Source organism: Hyperoodon ampullatus, assembly GCF_949752795.1.
Source record: "Hyperoodon ampullatus genome assembly, chromosome: 4".
Taxonomy (NCBI): Eukaryota; Metazoa; Chordata; class Mammalia; order Artiodactyla; family Ziphiidae; genus Hyperoodon; species Hyperoodon ampullatus.
The window spans coordinates 146,419,252-146,441,662 of record NC_136917.1 but is presented as its reverse complement, the minus strand read 5'-3'; the positions used below and the strand labels follow the sequence as shown (position 1 = coordinate 146,441,662).

Genomic DNA, 22,411 nt, shown 5'->3' with positions numbered 1-22,411 from the left:
CACACACACACACACACACATACACATGAATAAAGGACAAAAAATACTGAAAATTAATAAGGTCTGTGGTCTAGTTAACAGTAGTGTGTCTGTGTTTGTACAACAACAGTATAAAATGTCTCCACTGGGGGAAGCTGGGGGAAGGTTACTAGGACTCTTTGTATTATATTTGCAACTTCCTTTGAGTCTACAATTATTTGGGAAAAAAAGGTAAAAAAAAAAAAAAAAGTCTTGAGCTTCCCTGGTGGCGCAGTGATTGAGAGTCCGCCTGCCGATGCACGGGACACGGGTTCATGCCCCGGTCCGGGAAGATCCCACATGCTGCGGAGCGGCTGGGCCCGTGAGCCATGGCTGCTGAGCCTGTGCGTCCGGAGCCTGTGCTCCGCAATGGGAGAGGCCACAACAGTGAGAGGCCCGCGTACCACAAAAAAAAAAAAAAAAAAAAAACCAAAGTCTTAGAGATGCCTCAGATATTGATTCCTCTTGAAGTTCCCAAAGTCCAGCCCTAAAAACCTAATATAACTAAGTTAACAATACGGACAAATAGTAGATTGTGCAACCTAGCCCAAGCTGGAACCATCTCTCTAAACTTCTACTAAATCTCTCAGCAAGAGTTATTCTTTTGGTGTTCCTCGTCCTCCACAATTCAGTTTGAGGCTACTGAACCCCAGAACACTTTCTAGGTCTTAGTCTCTAAACTCTCAAATGTTCTTATTATTACTAACCTATTTATTGACCCTCTAATTGGTAAATCCAGGCTCACTATGTCTTTCTTTTCCTTCCTAATCTAGCATACCCATTTTAACCCTAAACTTCAAGCAGGATTTAGCTAGCAGTCAACAAGCACCTAATTAATACTTAAACCTAATCAATTAGCTCATAGAAATACAGGTGTTAGTGAAGACCCATAAACAAAAAGAAATAAAAGAGAGATCCATAAGAATACATGTAATGGAGACATTTCCCTCGTTTCTACACACAATCTACTTACATGCCACTGAAAAGAAGGCTGTAAGCATCAGTCTGGTGATGTGAAGCCAGGTAATAATAGTTAAATACACGAATCCTGAACACAGTAGAATAAACACAGATACTGAGGAAGAAGATGGAGAGGAAGCAAGCAATCTAAGAAAACAAAGAACCCAGTTTCAGACTAACAGACTTCAATACTTATATACTATCACAAGCATTATCTTTTAATTCCAGCTAACATTTATTGACATTCTAAAGTTTATACACAGTAACAGTATAAACTTTTAATGGCCTAATTTCATTTTTTCATAAAATGAAATTATGAAAAAAAATCTACATCTTAATCAGTCCCACATCCTATCCATAAGTTTCAAAGCTACCTCCTGAAGTGAGCCTGTTCTCCCATTCCCTTGGCAACTCTTCACAGGAAGACTATAAGTTATGTAGCTTCACTGGCATAAAGAGGATCAAAGCATTCTCATAGAAGTACTTTGCACTATTTTGCATCTTTTCATCTCTCCTCAAATACAGTTCTTAGTTTTTATATTCTGGGTAAAATGATGAAGCTCATTTTTGGAAGTGTGAATAATAACACTGTGGGAAACTTCACTGCTTTCATTATTACTAGAAGAAATATATGGAGAAAAGATACAACAGTTAAGGATTATACTATGGCTGACATTTATTTACGACCCATATAAAATAAACTGACCTCGATATAAATATAATTGTACGTTTTTTCGGCCAGCTGTATGAAGACTGCAAAGAGGGATAAGACAGGTGTAGTGCTAAAGAATGTGCACTCTGACCACACAACAATCACGGAGAAGATGGACAGCACCACAGCAAGTACCCTATAAAACCACGGTCGCAAAAGACATTCCCAGTACCACTCTGGAAGATAAAAGAAAAAAATGATTAGGAAAACCATAAAGGAGTAACAGCATATTTACAGTGTTTCAAAATACCTCCAATACAAGATACGTAATTTCAAAGAGAAAAACAGTGGCGGAACCAGGCAGACAGCATCCTAAGCAAATGATCACCAGTAATGGGACAAACTGATATTATGTGCCTCATGCTCTGATAAGAACACATCATTGCTGAGGTATTCCTGCCAAAAATGCAGAACCTGCTTCTGATTATGAGGAAACATCAAACTCAAATTCAGGGACATTCAATAAAAAACTGACCTGTACTCTCCAAAACATCAATGTCATAAAATAATAACAGAGACACAGAAATTGTTCCAGATTAAAGGAGACTAAGGAGACATGACAACTGAATGCAATGCACGATCTGGGATTTTTTTTACAAAGAATATTATTGAGACAATTAGCAAAATCTGAACAAGGTCTATAGATATCTGTACTGTATTAATGCTAATTTCTTTATTTTGATCACATTGTACTTGGTTATGTACAAAAATGTCTTTATTCTTAGAAAATACACACTGAAACATTGAGAGGTAAAGAGGTTATCATGTCTGGATTTAACTCTGAAAAGATAAAGGAAAAATATGTATACAGAGAGAAAAAGATAAAGCAAATGAATAAGGTAAAATGTTAACATTTAAAGAATCTGGGTGAAGGGCATATGGGAATTCTTTGTATTATTCTGGCAACTTTTTGTTAAGTCTGACTTTAGGCAAAAAAAAAAAAAAAAGTTAAAGAAAAAAAGGAAGAAAACTCACAAAATTGAAAAGGTTATACTTCATTTCATTCATTGAAGAGTTGAGCTCCTGGCTCACTCTAAATCTTTTCAACCCTACTCACAGGATAGCTCCTGGTGATTTCAATATCCACACAGGTGATCCTCCTTTCAATACCCTGGTCTTTCACTTCCCCGACCTACTCTCCTCCAATGAGTCTGTCCTCCAACTTAACCACTCATCCTTTAAATCTTTTATTTCCGATAACTCCAACCCTTATAATCTCATTAAAGAATAGGATCCCTGTCCCCAAGCAACACCTTCATCTAGTATTCCAGCTCCACTGACTGACTTTCCCCTGACTGATAGCCCATTTATTCTACTACCTTTTTCTTGCCACTTAACCTGATGTCCTTACTTTCTTTACCCAGCTCAGATTCCATAGTCTTTGAGGATAATCACTCTCCAATATCCCAATTCCTGTGGCCTCTCTTGCTTCCCTGTACTTGCTAAGCTAAACCACGCTCTGGTAAGATTCAACTCCTTGGCTACCCTGAGCCTGCACCCATGGAACTGTACATTGCAAGAGTAAGACACACAACTCTTCTGACTCGTCTCACTTTAAATTCTTAATCAGTAGCTTCAAGTGGACCCTGAGCACTGCTTGGCTAGCATACTATAATTCACCTATCTTCTCCCATGCATACTCTCCCTAAGCAACTATTTTGCACCTTCTTTCCTCAAATTTCCAAAATCTCTTGCCCTATAATTACTCTCAGCATTTCACTGAGGAAACAGAAGCTGGAAGAACAGAACCTCCCCAAGTGCCCGCCACTACATCTTTTCTCACCTGCTCAAGTATATTTGTGCTTTACTTCCTAAACTAAGGCCTTTCTCCTCACTATTCACTATTTCTCATTTCATCTCACCTGTAAATGTACATTGTCCCAGCCATTCTCTTCTGTCTCAACATATTTCCTCGAAAGTGTCATTTGCAAATTACATGCAATAAATTCTCTTGACCCTACCACCCTCCTTCAGCTACTCCCTCTTTATTCCCTTTTATAAGGAAAACATTCTGAGAGTTTTCTATTGTGTCTCTAACTGCTTTCCCTCTTTCTCCTTTCAAATTTCGATCAGGCTTTTTTACCCTTCCCCCCACTTCATTTCTCTGAAATCCCATTGTCAAGTCTTAATATTCATAGTAATCTACCTATCTGAAACATTTGAAAAGGTACTTTATACAACCTTTTTCTCAAAACATTTCACTGTCCTGGTTTTCCTCCTATCTCACCGGCCATTCTTTTTCTAGTCTTTTCTGCTGGTTCCTCCGCATCAACCTGATGTCTAAATTGGCAGTACCTCAGGCTTGGTCCTCAGATTTTCTCTCTTCTCTATCCCATCACTTCTTCACTGACTTTATCCTAACCCATGGCCCACCTATACATTAATGACACCCTAATTTATATTTGCAGAGCAGACTTCTTCCTTGAACTCCAATATCTACAGCCAACTACCTATTCCACATCCTGTTCATACCTTTATGTATATATTGCCTGTTTTTCTCACTCTGCAAGGGCAGGAATTTTTGTTTTTTTTGTTCAGATATATACCAAGCAGCCAACAATTCATAGCATATATAGGCTCAAATATTTGTTGAATGAATGAAAACAAGTATCACATCATTCCTTTATTTAATTAAAAAAAAAAGACCTTCATTGAGACATTTGTTATGGCCATTATGTTTTCATACTCAAGACCAAACATGTAAAAGAAAATCAAGTGAACAGTTTATTTGAATAAATAAGGTAAACAGAAGTTCTAATACTGTGACACTTTGATATTTTCATTAAGTTCTTCATACTAAATTTGATAACATTTGAAGAAAGTGTCATAAATAATCATAAGGGAGAGTAAAATAATTATGACTATTGAATGTAGGTTTTGTATATAGACTAATAAATGTAAGTAATCAAAGAGGACATCTTAGGGGAACATTTTAGTAGTATGTCAAGACGAAAGAAGAGATCCACGCTTGTGATATAAAACTGCTTAAAATTCTAATTGTTTTAAGTATATATTATGTATACAAACTATGCTTGATGTATTGCATATATTTTTGCACAGAATTTTGGTTATCTGTGAAGAAAGAGTGGAAGCTAATAGTTTATACGTTATATGACAAGTAAAATAGTTTTTGGGGAGAGGTTTATCAAATACATAGTATTACCATATGGCATAAGTCAAATACACAATTATAATTCAACTTTGCATTGGTGAAAATATACACTTTCTGTCAGAAAAATTATCAGCATTACAATTTGAAATGTACATCAAATTACATACCAACTGTAGGATTATAAAAATATTGAATAAATCTATTTTCTGGCTCCGGCAATTGAAAGGTATGAACAAACTGACAAGTAGCACTAGTTTCATTTTTTGCTACATCTTCTAGATAAAATGCTTGTTCCAAAAGAATCTGCCATTGTACTTGAGTTCGACGGTGTCTCTGAACTGAATAAATCACCTAACAAAGAGAGCAGGGGTATACCTGTCAGTGTTCTGATCCAACAGTGATTCAACTCCCCACTAAGGAGCATGTTTTGCTTGTCACAACAATAGGAAAGGGCTCATGGCATTTACTGGATGGAGTCAAGGATGTTAATATTCTATAATACATATAACACTTATGCTTAGTGAATAGATCTCCCTCCCCCAAATGCCAGCAGTAACCATGTCGAGAAAAACGAAGTTAAAACACTTCCAAGAATAATGATAAGGACAGGATCAAAGGAAATTTCTGATACACATTCACTCAAACTTCCTTTTTTGTGGGCAGTAATTACAAATCTAACTAAAATCATCAGAAGGTAAAAAGGCTATATAAAGTTACCTGTTTATGTAGTTTTACCAGACTCTTTTCACTTGGGTAGGTATTATGTTTTTCATCAAAATCTTCATAATCATCCATGTTCCTACCCATTTTTTCCTGATACTCTATAGGGCACTAAAAGGAATGAGTAGATTTTTAGAAATTTTATTTGCAAAAAAGATAAAAATTTTATTTTTATTAAAAATCTTTCATTCTTGAGCATATCTAATTTTCTTGCAAACATCTTCCAGATTTGAAGTTGTCTATGCCACTATTAGTCATTTATTACCTCTATGAACTTGGGCAAATTGGTTAACCTCCCTGAATAGATCTCAAAACGTGGCAAATATAAAAGAAATGATTAGAGAATTGATTCTCATGACTATCACCTTAACCAAAATGAGCACTAGCTAATAATTAGTACAATAGGTTTAAAATATAGGAAAAGAACTCGACAGCCATATGCAAAAAAAGGAAACTAGACCACTATTGCATACCATACATAAAAATCAACTCAAAATGGATTAAAGACTTGACTGTAAGACCTGAAACCATAAAAATCCCAGAAGAAAATATAGGCAGGATGCTCTCTGACATTGGTCTTAGCAATATCTTTCTAGATATGTCTCCTCAGGCAAGGGAAGCAAAAGCAAAAATTGACAAATGTGATTATATCAAACTAAAAAGCTTCTGCACAGCATAGGAAACCATCAATAAAATGAAAAGACAACCTACCAAATGAGAGAAAATATTTACAAATGATATATCCAATAGGGGGTTAACATCCAAAATATATAAAGAACTCATACAACTCAACAATGAACAAACAACTTGACTGAAAAATGGGCAGAGGAGCCGAATAGATATTTTCCAAAGAAGACATACAGGTGGCCAACAAGTGCATGAAAAGATGTTCAACATCACTAATTATTCAAGAAATGCAAATCAAAATCACAATGAGATTATCACCTCATACCTGTCAGAATGGCTATTATCAAAAGGACAAGAAATAACAAGTGTTGGTGAAGATGTAGAGAACACAGAACCCTCATACACTATTGGTGGGAATGTAAATTGGTGCAGCCGCTATGGAAAACAGTATGGAGAGTCCTCAAAAAATTAAGACTACGACTACTGTATGATCTAGCCATCCCGCCTCTGGGAATTTATCCAAAGAATATGAAAATACTAATCCTAAAGGATATCTGCATCCCCATGTTCACTGCAGTGTTATTTATAATAGCCAAGATAAAGAAACAATCTAAGTGCCCATCAGTGAATGAATGGATAAAGAAGATGTGATACACACACACACATGTGCACACACACACACACACACACATACATACAGGGGAATACTACTCAGCCATTAAAAAAAAGATAAAATCTTGCCATCTGTAACAACATGGATGGACCTTGAGGGTATTATGCTAAGTGAAATAAGTCAGATGAAGACAAATACCATAGGATTCAACTCATATGGGGAATATAAAAAGCTGATAAACAAACAAAAAGAAAATAAATGAATAAACCAAACCAAATAAAAACAAACATGTAGATACAGAGAACAGAGTAGTAGTGGGGGATAGGGTGAAATGCGTAAAGGGGATCCAATGTATGGTGACTGATGGAAAATAAATTTTTGGTGATAAGGATGGTATAGGGTATCTAGAAGTAGAAATATAATGTTGTACACAAAACTCACATAATGTTATAAGTCAATGTTACCTCAATAAAAAAATAAAGTCTTACATACAAGTCTTTAAAAATAAAGTAAACTAAATACAAGAAAAGGAATAGTTCAGTAGCTCTGTGGTTGCAGAGAAGACAATTGGGGAACTCATTTCTGGAATAATCATTTTCGGAAGTATATGAATACCTCTAATTCAATAGTAATGCATCAAAACCTTAACCGTATGGTTTCTTATTAAATATCTGTATTAAATATCTCATAATGTCGTTCATTTTATGAAATATATTGTAAAATACCATGTACAAAGCTGATTAAATGTGATTATTGAGGACCTAATTTATTTTCTTTTAGGAAATATGCTTTTAGTGACCACATTTAATGACACTTTTACAACCTATAAAGGTCCATCTCCATCACTGTGTCATGGCAATCATTTTACATTATTTAACATAACCTCTATAGCCACATTTCAGTGGAAAATACTGCCAATAAATAATGTTAAACCTATAGTAACAAAAGAACAAATTCTATCTACAAATTACTATGGGTTTATGGTTAATATTGTCATGAAAATGGAAAGGAGTTGGATGACTTCAATCATAGGCTGTTTGCATACTTTTCTGATGCTTTTATTACAATATAGTATGTAAATTTACATTTCAAAAGAAAATAGATGAGAATATTATTTAATTACCTTTTTAAGTATTGTGTCAACACATTTTCTCAGTGGGTGGTTATACTTGATGCTCTCATTCACCTTACGAACTTCCTATGAAAACAGTAAGAGAAATAAAAATATTTCCATTTCTGTAGATTAGATGTTTCAAATCAGGATGTTCTAGGTACTATATATATTCTCACAAGTTTAGTTCCAACCCAAATTACTCAGCATATAATAAAGTTCTATTCTCTGAATAAAAACTCTTAAGAAAAACACAAAATTATAGAACAGCTATACCTATACCCTCACGCTTTTTATAACTTTCTAGATTTACTGCCTTACCATTTGCTTACTTGGTACACAAAGATGAATAAACATTATAAAAAGTCATGAAGGATCAGGCAAACTGAGATTCTAAAAGAACAGGACTGAGTTTCTCCATCTTGCTCCTCAAGCTCAATTATCTCATTATCTAAAATACAGCAGAGAAACCAGAGGAAGCAGAACAGGCTAAAACTGTCACAAAGCACCTGCTCCTTTCCAATGAGAGAATACTTTACAGCAGTCACAACTAATGATTCATTCCACATTTTTAAAATTAAGAGTTCACTATGTGCCAGCACTGTGCTAGGTGTAAGGTCACCACAATCCATACTGGAGGGTGGAGTGGGAAGACATGGTGTTATAAGTCTTTCACTAAGACTGCAGTGTGGTGATGAGATAATTAAATCAACAATTTAATGCATATGAAAGAAATAAAGGGGTTAGAGAAGGGAATCTTTAGAATCAGTAGTTCTAAAAGAATCACAATATTCTATAATATAAATGAAATTTTTAAGAAGTTAGAATCACTGTTCTAGGAAGAAGAAACAGCATGTTCAAAGGCTGGGAAGCAAGAGTGAACCAACCAGGATATTAAAAATAACATTCTGATTGTAGGGTAGAGGATGGCCTTAAGAGATGTAAAACTGGGGGGCAGGGAAACCATAGGGCATATAGAAAAAGTTGTGAAAAAATATAACGTATATGGAAAAAAAATCACTATCCTTAATATATGGAGAGCTCTTAAAAATCAAAAGAAAAATGGGAAGATACAGAAGAAATGCAATTGGCCAATAAATATCTGAAAAGATGTTCAATCCTACTAAAAAAAAACCTACAACTTTTAAAAATGAGGACAGTTTTCTTGTAAAATTATAAAAAGCTGCTTTTATGTAATGTGGTAAGATTGCGGGGGAAAGGGCCTCCCTATACACAGTAAAATGTGATATAACCTATTTGGAAGATAATTTAGCAATATCCATCAAAATTTTAAATATGCAGACCCCATGAATAATCTGTACCAACAGACACTGCTCCTGTCGAAGAGCTTAGCTTAGTGAAGAAAACAGACATTATTCAAATAGAAATGGTGTGAAAACTGCTGTATAATCTAGTGTGGAAGACTTTCTGATGAACTGATTACTTAAACAGAGATAAAAAGCTAAACTGAGGATAGGAGTCAGCCGACCAAAGGGAGGAGCAAGAATATTCCAGACAGAGGGACAGCATGTACCAAGGCCTCCAAGCAGAAGTGAACAAGGAGTTTCAGGAAAAGAAACTCCAGTGACTAACGGGAAAGGAGAGCAAGGGTCTGCGCTGTGCTTGATCAGGCTGTAGAGTAAGAGCAAAGTATTCCAGAAGGCCTTAATAACATTTCATTTTGAGGTCAATGAGTAAGACCTAAAAACGGAATGACAGGACTTGGGTTTTTAAAAGGTGCTTGAAGCATCACTACATTACACTCTTCCATTTCTAAGCTACCTTAAAGTTTTGTTGACTAGTTAGCATAACTTTGAATACAAACTATACAGTCTGATTATATATTATATATGAAAATCATATTTTTCCTCTAAATTCTTTAGCATATTAAACAAAAGCAAGTACTGAAACATTGATATCTGCTATATCTTATAAATTTAAGTTTCCTTCTCGGTTCATAATTTTAATAAAGTATGGAAAGTATTTGAAATAATAGCTTATTTTCTTCATATCAAATAATGTAATTTTGAACTTTGTCATTATTGTGCCCAATCAATTCTTTACCAGACAAAATATATCAAGTCAGACTAAAAGGCAATTTTCAGTGGAATAAGTAGCTATCTGTCCCTCTCCAAATCCTCTGCCTTGAAAAATGACAGCAGGTAGAGGTGACCTCTGGCCATCTAGCAAAAATTCCTTTTGAATGGTTTGCCATGGCTTATAAGTTTTATTAATGCTTCAAAGAAAAGTAACAGACAGATGTATACATTCATTCCATAGAAAATATATCATAAAACACTAAACTGGTTTTTATAAAACTGCATTTGGAAGATTTTATGGATAGATGAAAAATATAATTAGTAATTACCAAAAAAAAAAAAGGTGATTGTGATATATTCAAAAGATGTATTCAAAACCAGTGGATTTTAAAAGTTTTCTCTCAAACTAAGTTATCAGTATTCTTGTCCATGCTTTATTCTACACACCTCCATCAGATTGATTATCCTAAACCATATACAGGATCATGTCTCTTTCCTGCATGCAAGGTGTCAATGATTCCTCACTGCTTTCAAAATACACTGAACTTTTGAGTCCGACATTCAAGGCCCTGCTATCTGGCTATCTATCTTTCAAACCTTATAAACTTTATCTTTTATCTTATGCATAATTAATTTGGTTTTAAAACCTCCTGATACCCGACCAGAATGCTGTCAGCTATGAAAATTATACCCATTCTTCAAGGCCCAGGTCATATTTCCTTCCTCCATTTCACCTCTTCCTCTAAGCGAAACTTCTCTACACTACAGCATGTATCATTTACAGTGCATTTATCATATACTGTGAGGGACTGTACAATTTTCTACTCTAGACCGTTAGTATCCTAATGGCCAGTTCCACGTAGCACTTAACATGGCAGGAAGACACTAGGTATTTAAAAAATGATGAAAAAAATTTCTCCACAAGTTTATAAATTTTCAGACATTCAGAAAAACAGGAAGGATCCCAAATTCCCTTTAAACACATGGACAAAGAAACTCATACCTGCTAAATCATGCATTTTTTGCGGGGGCCAAAAAGGGCTAGAGTTCTCCTGCTATGTATGTGGACTTCCTGCTATTTTCAAATGATCCATTAACAGTGGTTCCTTACCATATAAAAATGGATCAAATTAACATTTTGTACACCTTAAATTTACACAATGTTTTATGTCAGATATATTCAATAAAGAGAGTGGTTTCTTAATTACATGGAAAAATTTTTCTTATCTAAAATTGTTTAAATCCCTCACACCTTAAACCTACACTAAAATAGCAAAGAAGGCATCAATTCCAATCCTTAATTTTCCACATCCTATTTCTAAGTAGAGGACTCCCATTTAACAACAACAACAACAAAATCTATCTTTATTCAGACACTGAAGATTCCTCCTAGCAAAATCCAGATCTAAAATAATAAACTGCATTTAATTTAAATTTGGTCAAGGAATTTTGAATGAACTGGTGAAATCCATATTCCTTAAATCTGAAACAACTGAATTTAATACCAACTTTTGAGGGGAACATTATCAAATTTAAATGATCTCCTTTTAATTATTTTATTATCAAATATAAATTTTCAAATATTTTTTTCAAAATTCAAATTTTCAAATATATCAAATATAAAAAATACCAAATATAAATTAACTTCCTTTGAAAAATGTAATAATATCCATCACATGCCTAAGGAAATGTAATAGAGTATTATTTATAGGAGATTTACTCCTATATTTTGAATCAATGTCTTCTGCTACAGTTCTTAAGATTTTATAAATAAATGCTGAGAAGTCAACATAAAAATTTTCAACCAAAATTAAAGAATCAGTAGTCATTCTTTTGTTCATTTATTCATTCATTTAAAAATGGCTGCTGAGTATCTAAGAATCTGGAGGACCAAAGAAGGTGTTACAGGTTGAACTGTTCCCCCCAAAATCATATGTTGATGTGTCAAGCCCCAGTACCGTAGAATGTAATCTTGTCTGGGAATAGGGTTGTTGCAGATATAATTGGTTAAATTATGATAAGGTCATACTGGAATGGGGTGGGCCCATAATCTGTCTGGTGTCCTCATAAAAAGAGGAAATTTGGACACAGGCACACAGGGAGAATATAATGTGAATATGAAGACAGCGATCTATAATACAAGCCAAGGAACACCAAAGACTGTCAGTTAACTACCAGAAGATAGAAGAGAGGTATGGTACAAATTTCCCTATAGCCCTCTAAAGGAACCAACCCTGCTGACACCTTGATCTTGGATTTTCAGCCCCCAGAGCTCTGAAACAACAGATTTCTGTTGTTTAAACCACATAGTTCATGGTACTTTGTTGTGGCAGCCCCAGGAAACTAACACAGAAGCCTCCGCTGAAGAATTCTCACTGTGTTGAGACCTGAGAGTGAAATAGGAATTAGCTAAAGAGACTGGAGAAATGAGCATTCCAAGAGTTTGGGAATAGCATACTCAAAGATAGAATAGAGTGCCAACGAATGTAACAGTTAAGAGCAGGGGTCGGCAAACCAGATCCAATCAGGCCCACCATCTGCTCTTGTTTGAACACATCCATTGCTCATTCATTGATATACTGTCTATGGTTGCTTTCATGCTACAGTGATGGAGTAGTTGCGACAGAGACCATATGGCACAGAAAGCCTAAAATATTTACTATCTGGCCCTTTACAGAAAGTTTGCCAATCCCTGCTAAAACATGAACTAGAGTCACACAGTGGCTCTATCACCCAGTAGCCATGTGAACATGGCAAACTCACCCTCTGTGTGTCTCATTTTCATTTATAAAACAAGGTTTAAAAAATCTCCCTTATAAGGTTGTTTTGAGAATTAAATGTATTAATATATATAAAGTGCTTAGAAAGTCATAGGCAAATATGTGACTCTATATACTTGTTTGCCTACATACTTGTTTGCTATTATCATCACCATTATTAAGTTTGAGGAACCAAAGCTGACCAGCATGGGGAAGACAGAGAGATAAGAGAGACCTAGACGTGGGCCAAATCATGTTTTGGTAGGCCACATTACAGCATTTTGCTTTACTCTAAAGTGAACAAAAGCCTTCAACATAAGGTTTTAAGCTGAAGAATAACATTATTGGAATAGCATATTTGCCCAGAAGAGCAAAATTTGAGGTGACTACCTTTTTTAAAACCAACAATGAAATTATTAAACAGCAAAATTTTATAATTTGTTGTATTTTTTGTGTGTATATTATTGAAATTTATACTTTCAACAACTTTGTGAAGTTGGTTCAAGTCATATGAATTTTACAAGTGAGTAAAGTGAGTGCCTTATTAAGATTACAGACAGGAAACAAAACTTAGGGACACAAATTCCCATGTATATCGGTCTCTAAAGAGGTTTCCAGACTTGGTGGGATTACTTTGGGTCAAACTTTCAGGAAGATGCGTCCTTTAATTTCTATTTTCACTTCTACTATGTCACGGTAACCATATAACTTATCATCTAATCTGGGAATCTTTTGAGTCTTAACTTTTAACTATTAAAAGTTAACCCAGGGGACTTACTTGGTGGTCCAGTGCTAAAGAATCCGCCTTGCAATACAGGGGACATGGGTTTGATCCCTGGTCAGGGAACTAAGATCCCACCCGCCGCGGGGCAACTAAGCCCGCGCACCACAACTACTGAGCTCGCGTGCCTCAACTAGAGCCCCCGTGCCGCAAATTACAGAGTCCACGTGCCACAACTACAGAGCCCACGTGCCCTGGAGCCTGCACACCACAACAAGAGAGAGCAAACCCGCACATCACAACTAGAGAAGCCCGTGCACCACAACGAAGAGTCCACGCAGCGCAACGAAAGATCCTTCATGCCTCAAGGAAGATCCCGCGTGTCGCAACTAAGACCTGGTGCGGCCAAAAAAATAAATAAAATAAAAATAAAAGTTACCTCAAGACAACAAGCATAACACTGCACTGTTGAATACATTCTCCCTGCATCTCTGTCGGTTAGAAGATGGAGATGATATCTCATGACGCTGAACTGCCAATAAGAAGTCACTCGAATGGATGAGACATCCTTAATAACTGTACATCACAAAATTTTTATTCTAAAGCCCATCAGTGTGCCAACAACAACAAAACCAACAGTATATCCAAAAGGAGATGCACACAACTTGATGACTGTTGACTCTATGGTTTAAAGTTGCTTACCTCCATGACATCTTCTAAAGTCTCTTCTGCATCTGCTTTCTCCGTCATCAATTTGGCTGCCTTAAAATAAGTTTTCATAAGTAGATAACCTCTTTTTGCTCCATTCCAGTATGACCGAGGGATTTCTACCAAGCCATACCCCAACAACAACACCAGAAGAAAAAGACCCCATGTATTTGCAGCAGCTATCCCAATTGTCTGAAGCTGGTTCCTAAGGAAGAAAACATAAGCAGATAGCTGTGAAAGATAAATTTTTGCAACAAAAATGTTAAATGGAACTAGTGTTAAATGTTTTTTCAGAAAACAACTGCCCTACAAGATGGCTCCAATTTTATATGAAAAAATTCGACCTTCAAATCCTCAGCTACTCTTTTAGTTACAGCAGATAACGTGTTTTAATGAAAAGTTAGAGTGTGACTGCAGAAATAGACTTTAACACAGGAAACACGGCTTCTATTATAGTTAAAATTAGAATCTAGGAAAATTCATGGCAAGAATTATCCTGAAGAAAATATATTTTTCATTAGGTGCTTTCTTATTTAATATTAACCAAGAGAAGCCTGAAAAAAATTTTAAGCCTGAAAAAATTTTAACTTGTTTTAAGGCAAATGCACGCAAACCTCAAGAATGCAACAGTAAGGATTATCATTGCTACTCCATTCCTAAACTTCTCAGCTCTGACTCTTCACGTATATTATAATAGACCATAAGTATAATACAGATTTCAATTTTATTGCAATGATAAATCTGAAGTTAAAGAGAAATATGCCCTCAAATTATAATCAGAACAAAAGAAAAGTATTCACAAGTTCCAATGAGGAAGAAATCTAGGTATTTAGTCATACACAAAATTTGAAAGTCTATCAAAAAATCATGGGAGATAATACTTTTAACATATAGCTCTTAGACAAAGCATCAGTCCCTTGTCCAATATGTATATTCAAAGATGTTATTCCATATTTTCCTTCTTAGTAATATGTATTATTATGATATTCTTCTGGGGGAATCTATAAAACATATAATGGTAGGTTTCTCAAGGAAATGTTTGTTTACCCGCATATGAGATAAAAACTAATTTTCAAAAATGCAAATGTATACAGAAACAATGTTAAGAACATGGTTTTTCTTACCATTCTAAGTGCAAGTGTGGGTTTACAGCTACATAAATTAAAAATGCTCCAAAAATCAGCAAGTAGGTGCCATAATAGATTGCATTCTCAATCAGCGCAGTTTTGATCTTTCCAGTAATGGAAAACCCTCCCGATCTTGCATATGACTGCATAAAAGGTAACAGAATCCTGGATGGTAAGAAAAAATATGATTAAAAAACACTTGACATGTCTGTATCATCTCAAAATACTGAAAATATGTGAATCTCAACTTTAATGTGTGGTTCTTTTCATAAATAAATATGATTTTGAGTAATAATTAATACTGAAACAAACTATAATAGATAGCTGAATATTTTTCTAATATTAAATTTTGGGGAGAGCAAAGCACATTCCTGGGAGCAAAAGGAGGCCACAATGACCAACAGAGAGTACAACAGAATGGGTGACTTACAATGAATCTAAAAAAAGGCCTTTAATGCTTTTATGAATAATTTAGATTGCATCCAAAGAATAATGAGGAATCATTTTCTTTAACGGAAAGGAGACATGATCAAATTTTAGTTTTCTAAGGACTGATAAAGCTTCAACATGGAGAATGTACTTAAATGGAACAAAATTGGAACTATTTAGAGAGGGTAAGGGGTGGTGCTGTGGTAAGAAGAAGGAGAGAAGGGTGGCTGTCAGTATACTGATGTTGAAGTAGCTAGGACACATCCCAAAGGAGGTGCACAGGAAGTAGCTTTTAGAGTCATCGCCATATCAATGGTACTGAAACAACATCAGTAGATGAAATCTGGAAGTTTGAGTATATAGAATGAGGGGCTCCCCTGGTGGTGCAGTGGTTAAGAATCCACCCTCCAATGCAGGGGACACAGGTTCAAGCCCTGGTCCGGAAAGATCCCACATGCGCAGAGCAACTAAGCCCGTGCGCCAAAACTACTGAGCCTGCACTCTAGAGCCCACGAGCCACAACTACTGAAGCCCGCGTGCCTAGAGCCCATGCTCCGCAGCAAGAGAAGCCACCGCAATGAGAAGCCCACACACCACAACGAAAAGTAGCCCCCACTCGCTGCAACTAGAGAAAGCCCGCACGCAGCAATGAAGACCCAATGCAGCCAAAAATAAAATATATTAAAAATAAATAAATTAAAAAAAACAAAAACTGATTTAGAATGAATGAGGAGGAAAGATCTGAGACGGACCCCCTGAGAAATATCAACTTCTAAAGGAAAGGCCGACAAACAGAAGGAGAGACCAGCAAAGGAAACTGAGAGAGCAGTCGAGAGTTACAGAAGAAAACTAAGGAGTATATGGAGCAGAAACCAGGAGAAGAAAGTATTTGAAAGGGAGAGAGAAAACAATAGAATCAAATGCTGCCAAGAGGTCAAGTAAATTAAGAGCCTGTATGTGTGAGTGGAGAAAGGAGGGTAGAAAATACAGTTAAATGGGTTGAGGAAAGGGTAAGCAGTGAGCAAATGGAGACATTGATGCAGACAATTCAAGAAGTTTGGCTGGGTAGGATAAACTATGGTATACTCACAAAATGGAATGTTTTACAGAAATGAAAAAGAAAAGAATACTGAGACATACAACATAGAAGAATCTTCCAAATATGTGAGCAAAAAGAGAGGCAAAAAAATACATACTGTATAACTCCATATTTATAAAGTTGAAAAGGAGGCAAAACTAATCTATGGTGATCAAAGTCAGAATCATGGTTACCTTTGGGGAGCATAATGACTGGGAGAGAAGTATGAGGGAAGCTTCGTGGGATACTGTTAATGTTCTATATCATGATCTGAGTGCTGATTACATGGGTGTATTCACTTTGAAAAAAGTCAAACTAAACACAATCTGTGCAATTTACTGTACTAATTCATACTCAAAAAAAGTCTCTCTTAAAAAGTTCAGCTGTGGGGCTTCCCTGGTGGCGCAGTGGTTGAGAGTCCGCCTGCCAATGCAGGGGATACGGGTTCGTGCCCCGGTCCGGGAAGATCCCACATGCCGCGGAGCAGCTGGGCCCGTGAGCCATGGCCACTGAGCCTGCGCGTCCGGAGCCTGTGCTCTGCAATGGGAGAGACCACAACAGTGAGAGGCCCACGTACCACAAAAAAAAAAAAAAAAAAAAAAAAAAAAAAGTTCAGCTGTGGTGAGTAGATCATTGAGGGGGAAGATAGAAAACTGGAAAGGGTTCTGATTTGAGACAGTTTTGTTTTGTTTTTAAAGATGAGAGAATTGTACATGCTTGGTTGAAACTGGAAGCTAGAAGTATAAGTAATGAGAGCTGAAGAGGATGGGTCCATATTTCAGGAAGAGGGACTCTTCCATTCTTGGAGGGAAGGAAAGAAAGGATGGGTAGGTGGGTAGGTTTGTTGGTGAGAAGCTGAAAAGAGCTTCCATCTGATGACTTCTTTTTTCACTGGGAGGCAGGAAGTAAAGTCATCTGCAAGGAGAGAAGGCGACTGTTTCTAGGATGTAAGAGAGAGAGAGTCACAAAGGGAAGAGCTGTGATTTGTAGTGATTGGAAAGATTTGTTGTGGAGAATGAAGAGCAAGCAGACAAGAGAAACAAAAGATGAAAGTCTGGCAATGTGGAGGGCTTAATCAAGTTCAGTGAACATGCTACAGGGACACTACACTCTGCTATGTGATTTTTCTCTTGCAATGTTCACCACCTCCAGTTTTAGAGCTTAGTTACCTGCGTAATATCTAAAATGCTCAGTAGGCAGTGGAAAAAGTATGAGTCTGGAGCACAGCAGAACGACAAAGCTATTATCGGGTAGAAAGAAAAATCTGGAATGCATCACAGGTTAATGAAACTATGGCTATAATTAAAGTTATTCAGGGAGAGTCAGATAACAAGATGACCAAAGATGGGACCCTAGGGAACACCAACATTTAGGAAATGCGCCACAGAAATGGAGCCCATAAAGGAAATTCAGAAGGTTGGGTGAAGCACATAGAAAGAAAACCAGGGGATAATGATGACCTTAGCAAGAGAGCAGTTTCACATAACAATGGGACTTGAAGAAAACTGCATTGCAGAATGTCCAGAGAGAAGGCAATAACTAAAAAGGAATGGTGACGAGGAGAATTTTTTGTTTCTGTTCTCTATTTCTTCTTTGTTTTTTTCTTTTCCTTCCTTTTAAGATGTGAGAGACCCAAATGAGCAGAAAGAGACAGGATACAGACTTAAGGGAAAAAATAGTGACACTTGAATAAATTCTAAAATATGGAAGTTCACTGGAAAAATAATCACTTTTAAAAATTAAGCCAAAATATCAAAAATTTTTTCCTTCACTACCACTTACCATGTTAAAAATTGTGATGTCCAATATACTACCCTCCAGAAAATTGGCATGATTCCATCAGGAATATAACTCCATGGCTTGAAACACGGATGCTGGCTATTTAATAACAATTTAAAGCCAATTAATCATAAATGATTACTTACATGAATTGCACAATTAATTTGTGTGTGGCAAAGTTCACTTACATTCGGATTTTAAATTATTGATTCTAATTTGTACAATTTCATAGAAAACTTAAAATTCAAAGCTGACTGTCGAGAAAACATACAAAAAGGGAATAAAACTGTTTTAAAGAGGAATGCATTTAAATTTTCAACTTTCAGTGTTTTTTTCAGTCATTGAGTAAAAAGAGGACAGGATGTTCTAATAGACTAATAAAGTGACAGTCTTTAAAAGCAAATGCATCATGAAATCAAATCTCTGATTTGGTTACCTTTAGGGTTGATGATTACCTTTAAGATACACACTCACCCCATTTGTGGGGCTGGTTATGGCAGGAAGGAGAGAAAGACGTTAGGTGATTAATTCCTAGAAACTGGAACCCTAACTCATCAGTCATACAGCATATCTCCTATGGAGATAGATGCCAGCATCTATACATAATTCTGTTTGAAGTTTCTGAATATATGTGTATCTGCCCATAGATTCTTCCAGTAATAGTCAGCCTGCTTAGACTGTAAGGCTATCCTTTAGTACAAGGGCTTCCAACAATCCACAATGGTTCTTCAAAAGGGAATAACAACTACATTTAAAATTTACCCTTATCCAGCTTTGATTAAAAAAAATAAAATAAAAGCTGCATAAAGAAGCATGCAAATACCACTTAAAGCACTGGTAAAAGCTATAACCAATATTTGTTAGTTTTTTACTTGGAAGTTTGATATGAATTCAATATAACCTTTTGATAATTTGAACTTTATTCTCAGACTAAAACTATAATGATATCAAAGGATGTGCAATATGAAAGGAATATCCTACATACAGAATAACCTCCTCACCCTTTATTACAACCTTGTAAATTAAGGCAAATGAGAAAATGCATGCCCCATTGTTTTTGACTGGGGAGAGGCTGAGAGGAAAAACAGCTTTTGGAAGTCACTTTCTTAGTAAGGGACAAAAAAAAAATCAGGTTTTCTCCAAGCTTCTCATTAGCATCTACTGAAAGGCCTTGTTTACCAATAAATATCTAAAATTTATTTAAGATTTAAACTTAAATAAGATACAAGGTAATTAAAAGTCTATTAGCAAAGGATGAAGAAGGGAGGTGAAGAGAGAATGAGGATAAACTTTTATAAATATAAAATCCAGATGGTAAAAACCGACAAGTTTTAAACAAATTGCCCCCTACAATATTAAAAAAAAAAAAAGAAGAAGAAGAAAGTACCTTGGAACCGGGGTAGCAGCTGCATACAATCCTGTAATGTTGCTACTCTCAGTAGGGCTCGAGTTTGCAGCAGCATGTTTGCACCGGTTGTATATTGTCTAAAGCAATGAAGGTATGGTTTAAAAATGAAAACCAAAAAGTTACCAAGTACTTAAGGGATATTGAAGTGTATCAACCTATCTACCCAAAAGTACCTTCCTGGCTATGCTTTTTAGTGATCAAATTCATAGAGTAACACTTAAGTTTAAAATATAAGTTAACTTTTACATGACTTGGTTGTCTTAAAAACATATCTCAAACATGCTGTATGACTACAACTGCCTTTTAAATTGTGAAAATCAGTTTCACCTCTTACCGTACTAACATCCAGAGGCAGTATGAAGACAATTAGAAAGCAGAGATACCAAGCTAGCAGTGTTCCAACAATTACAAGTCTATGTTGTTTCTTAAAGTCTCCATATCGATGAAGTAGGAATAATGCCAGAAAAAAGACAAAAATAATCTCGAGTCCCAAAGCTGCACCACTCATTATTCAATGTTTGCTCTGATTAACCAAAGTAATTCACATACAGGCCTGGATCATATCTGTAAACTGAAAAAAAACAAAAACAAAAAGTGTTAACATAGGAAATGACCACTTGGAAATCTCCTAATTATTTTTTTATTAATGTACTAATAGATTCTTTAGAAAACTGTCAGGCTTTACATTGGACTATGAGTAAGATGAAAAGGATAATTCCTACTCTCAAGTACTTATGTCTTATTTTTTAAATCATATGTTGAAAATTTCACATAAATTGTATCTTCAGGAAAAAAAACTACTTTAGCAAAAACCACACTAGTTCCAAAAATGTTACAAAGTAAGAATACTAGATATGAACAGTTTCAATACAGCCTCACTTAAAGTTCGTTCCTTAATATTGTAAGTCCTAACAGAATATTTTCTATTAAATACACTAGTGACTGGATTCTAGGAAATTAGATATTTTGTAAAATAAAGTTTTCTAAGTATTGATAGTCATTACTTAAGATTTTCTAAAAGAGAGGGAGGGAGAGTCAGAAAGGAGAGACCATTTGAAAATAACGTTTCCTTTAGTTTGAAATAGTATTTTTCTTTCTTTCGTCCTAATCTTGTGTAACTTTTGGGACCTGAAATTCTTATTCATTTACTGCTCCACAAAATATACTCAATATACTCATCACTTTCCACCTATCTACACAAATCTTATTTTCTTTAAAGTTACTTCACCTATTTTATAGGCAGAAAAATTTACCATTGATTACTGAATAAAGTCAGACATTCGAAAATATTTTTAATTATAAATGTTGATGATACAGATAGCAGAAAATGGTTTATTTGATGTCTTTCTACTCTTATAAAATAATTTACCTTCACTAACTGAAGAAAATATATGTGCTTTCCACCTCTATAAAATCAATGTCAGGCATTTTTCTTTGTCTATAGATTAACTACAGTATCCCAAGGAATGAATCAACATCTTAACATAGAGAATCAAGATTATGATGCAACCCACCAAAATAAAATAAGGTAGAATCAATAAAATATGTCAAATTAACAAACATCTCCAAACAAAACTAGTTATTAAAAGAATAAAGAAATTTGGGTACTTTAACAGGCTAAATTTAAATTTACATAAGAAATCCTTCTATATGGAATATCACAAATAAAAATCACATTTAATAAACTACTTCATTATTTCTTTATATTATTGAAGTAGTTTCTTTCCATTCCTCTGTGGATTTCAACCAATATTTTCATTCTTAAATATCTAAAATTGAACCCCATTTGTCACTCTCTATCACCATATCCTGCTATATTTTTCTTGAAAGCACTTATCCACCTGATATGATGTATATTCTTTACTGTCTCCCTGAAAACACCCCCCAACACGCTCTCTCTCTCTCTCTCTCTCACACACACACACACACACACACACACACACACACACACACACACACACACAGACTCCATGAGAGCAGAGACTTGACTATTTTATTCAGTACTGTACCCCATGTCTCTAATAGTGTCTGGCATACAGTCGCTATTCAAAAAATAGCTCTTGAATGAATAAGCCAATGAATAAAAAACATTACTGTATGCTTTAGTATATACACTATTTTTTATTCCTGCTGACTTCAAAGGCAATGTAAAACTCTTGTTATTGTCCTCAAAACTAATTTTACAAATACTTATTACAACTCAAAAGGCTTAGAACTCTGCTCATCACTACTACTCAAAATTTCAAATTTCATTTTCAGAGAAACAACTTGTACCATCACAATAACAGTGAGTTAAATCTTATTTATTTATTTATTTATTTGCGGTACGCGGGCCTCTCACTGCTATGGCCTCTCCCGTTGCGGAGCACAGGCTCCGGACGCGCAGGCTCAGCGGCCATGGCTCACGGGCCCAGCCGCTCCGCGGCATGTCGGATCCTCCCGGACCGGGGCACGAACCCGTGTCCCCTCCATCGGCAGGCGGACTCTCAA

At 35.6% G+C, this 22,411-nt stretch overlaps 1 protein-coding gene across 2 annotated transcripts in view; it reads right to left on the bottom strand.

The window, feature by feature from the left end:
- Positions 1-20,429, bottom strand: part of LMBRD2 (LMBR1 domain containing 2) — a gene marked incomplete at both ends in the record, with an annotated part of 32,680 nt that extends 12,251 nt beyond the window's left edge. For both annotated transcript variants that reach the window (XM_079702789.1, XM_079702790.1), the window contains 10 exons: positions 992-1,125; positions 1,685-1,866; positions 4,970-5,153; positions 5,520-5,633; positions 7,886-7,960; positions 14,095-14,305; positions 15,225-15,392; positions 18,517-18,612; positions 19,901-19,998; positions 20,256-20,429. In XM_079702789.1, coding sequence (XP_079558915.1) covers positions 992-1,125; positions 1,685-1,866; positions 4,970-5,153; positions 5,520-5,633; positions 7,886-7,960; positions 14,095-14,305; positions 15,225-15,392; positions 18,517-18,612; positions 19,901-19,998; positions 20,256-20,429 — 1,436 coding nt within the window. The remainder of the gene's footprint in view (positions 1-991; positions 1,126-1,684; positions 1,867-4,969; positions 5,154-5,519; positions 5,634-7,885; positions 7,961-14,094; positions 14,306-15,224; positions 15,393-18,516; positions 18,613-19,900; positions 19,999-20,255) is intronic.
- Between the last annotated feature and the right edge of the window lie 1,982 nt (positions 20,430-22,411).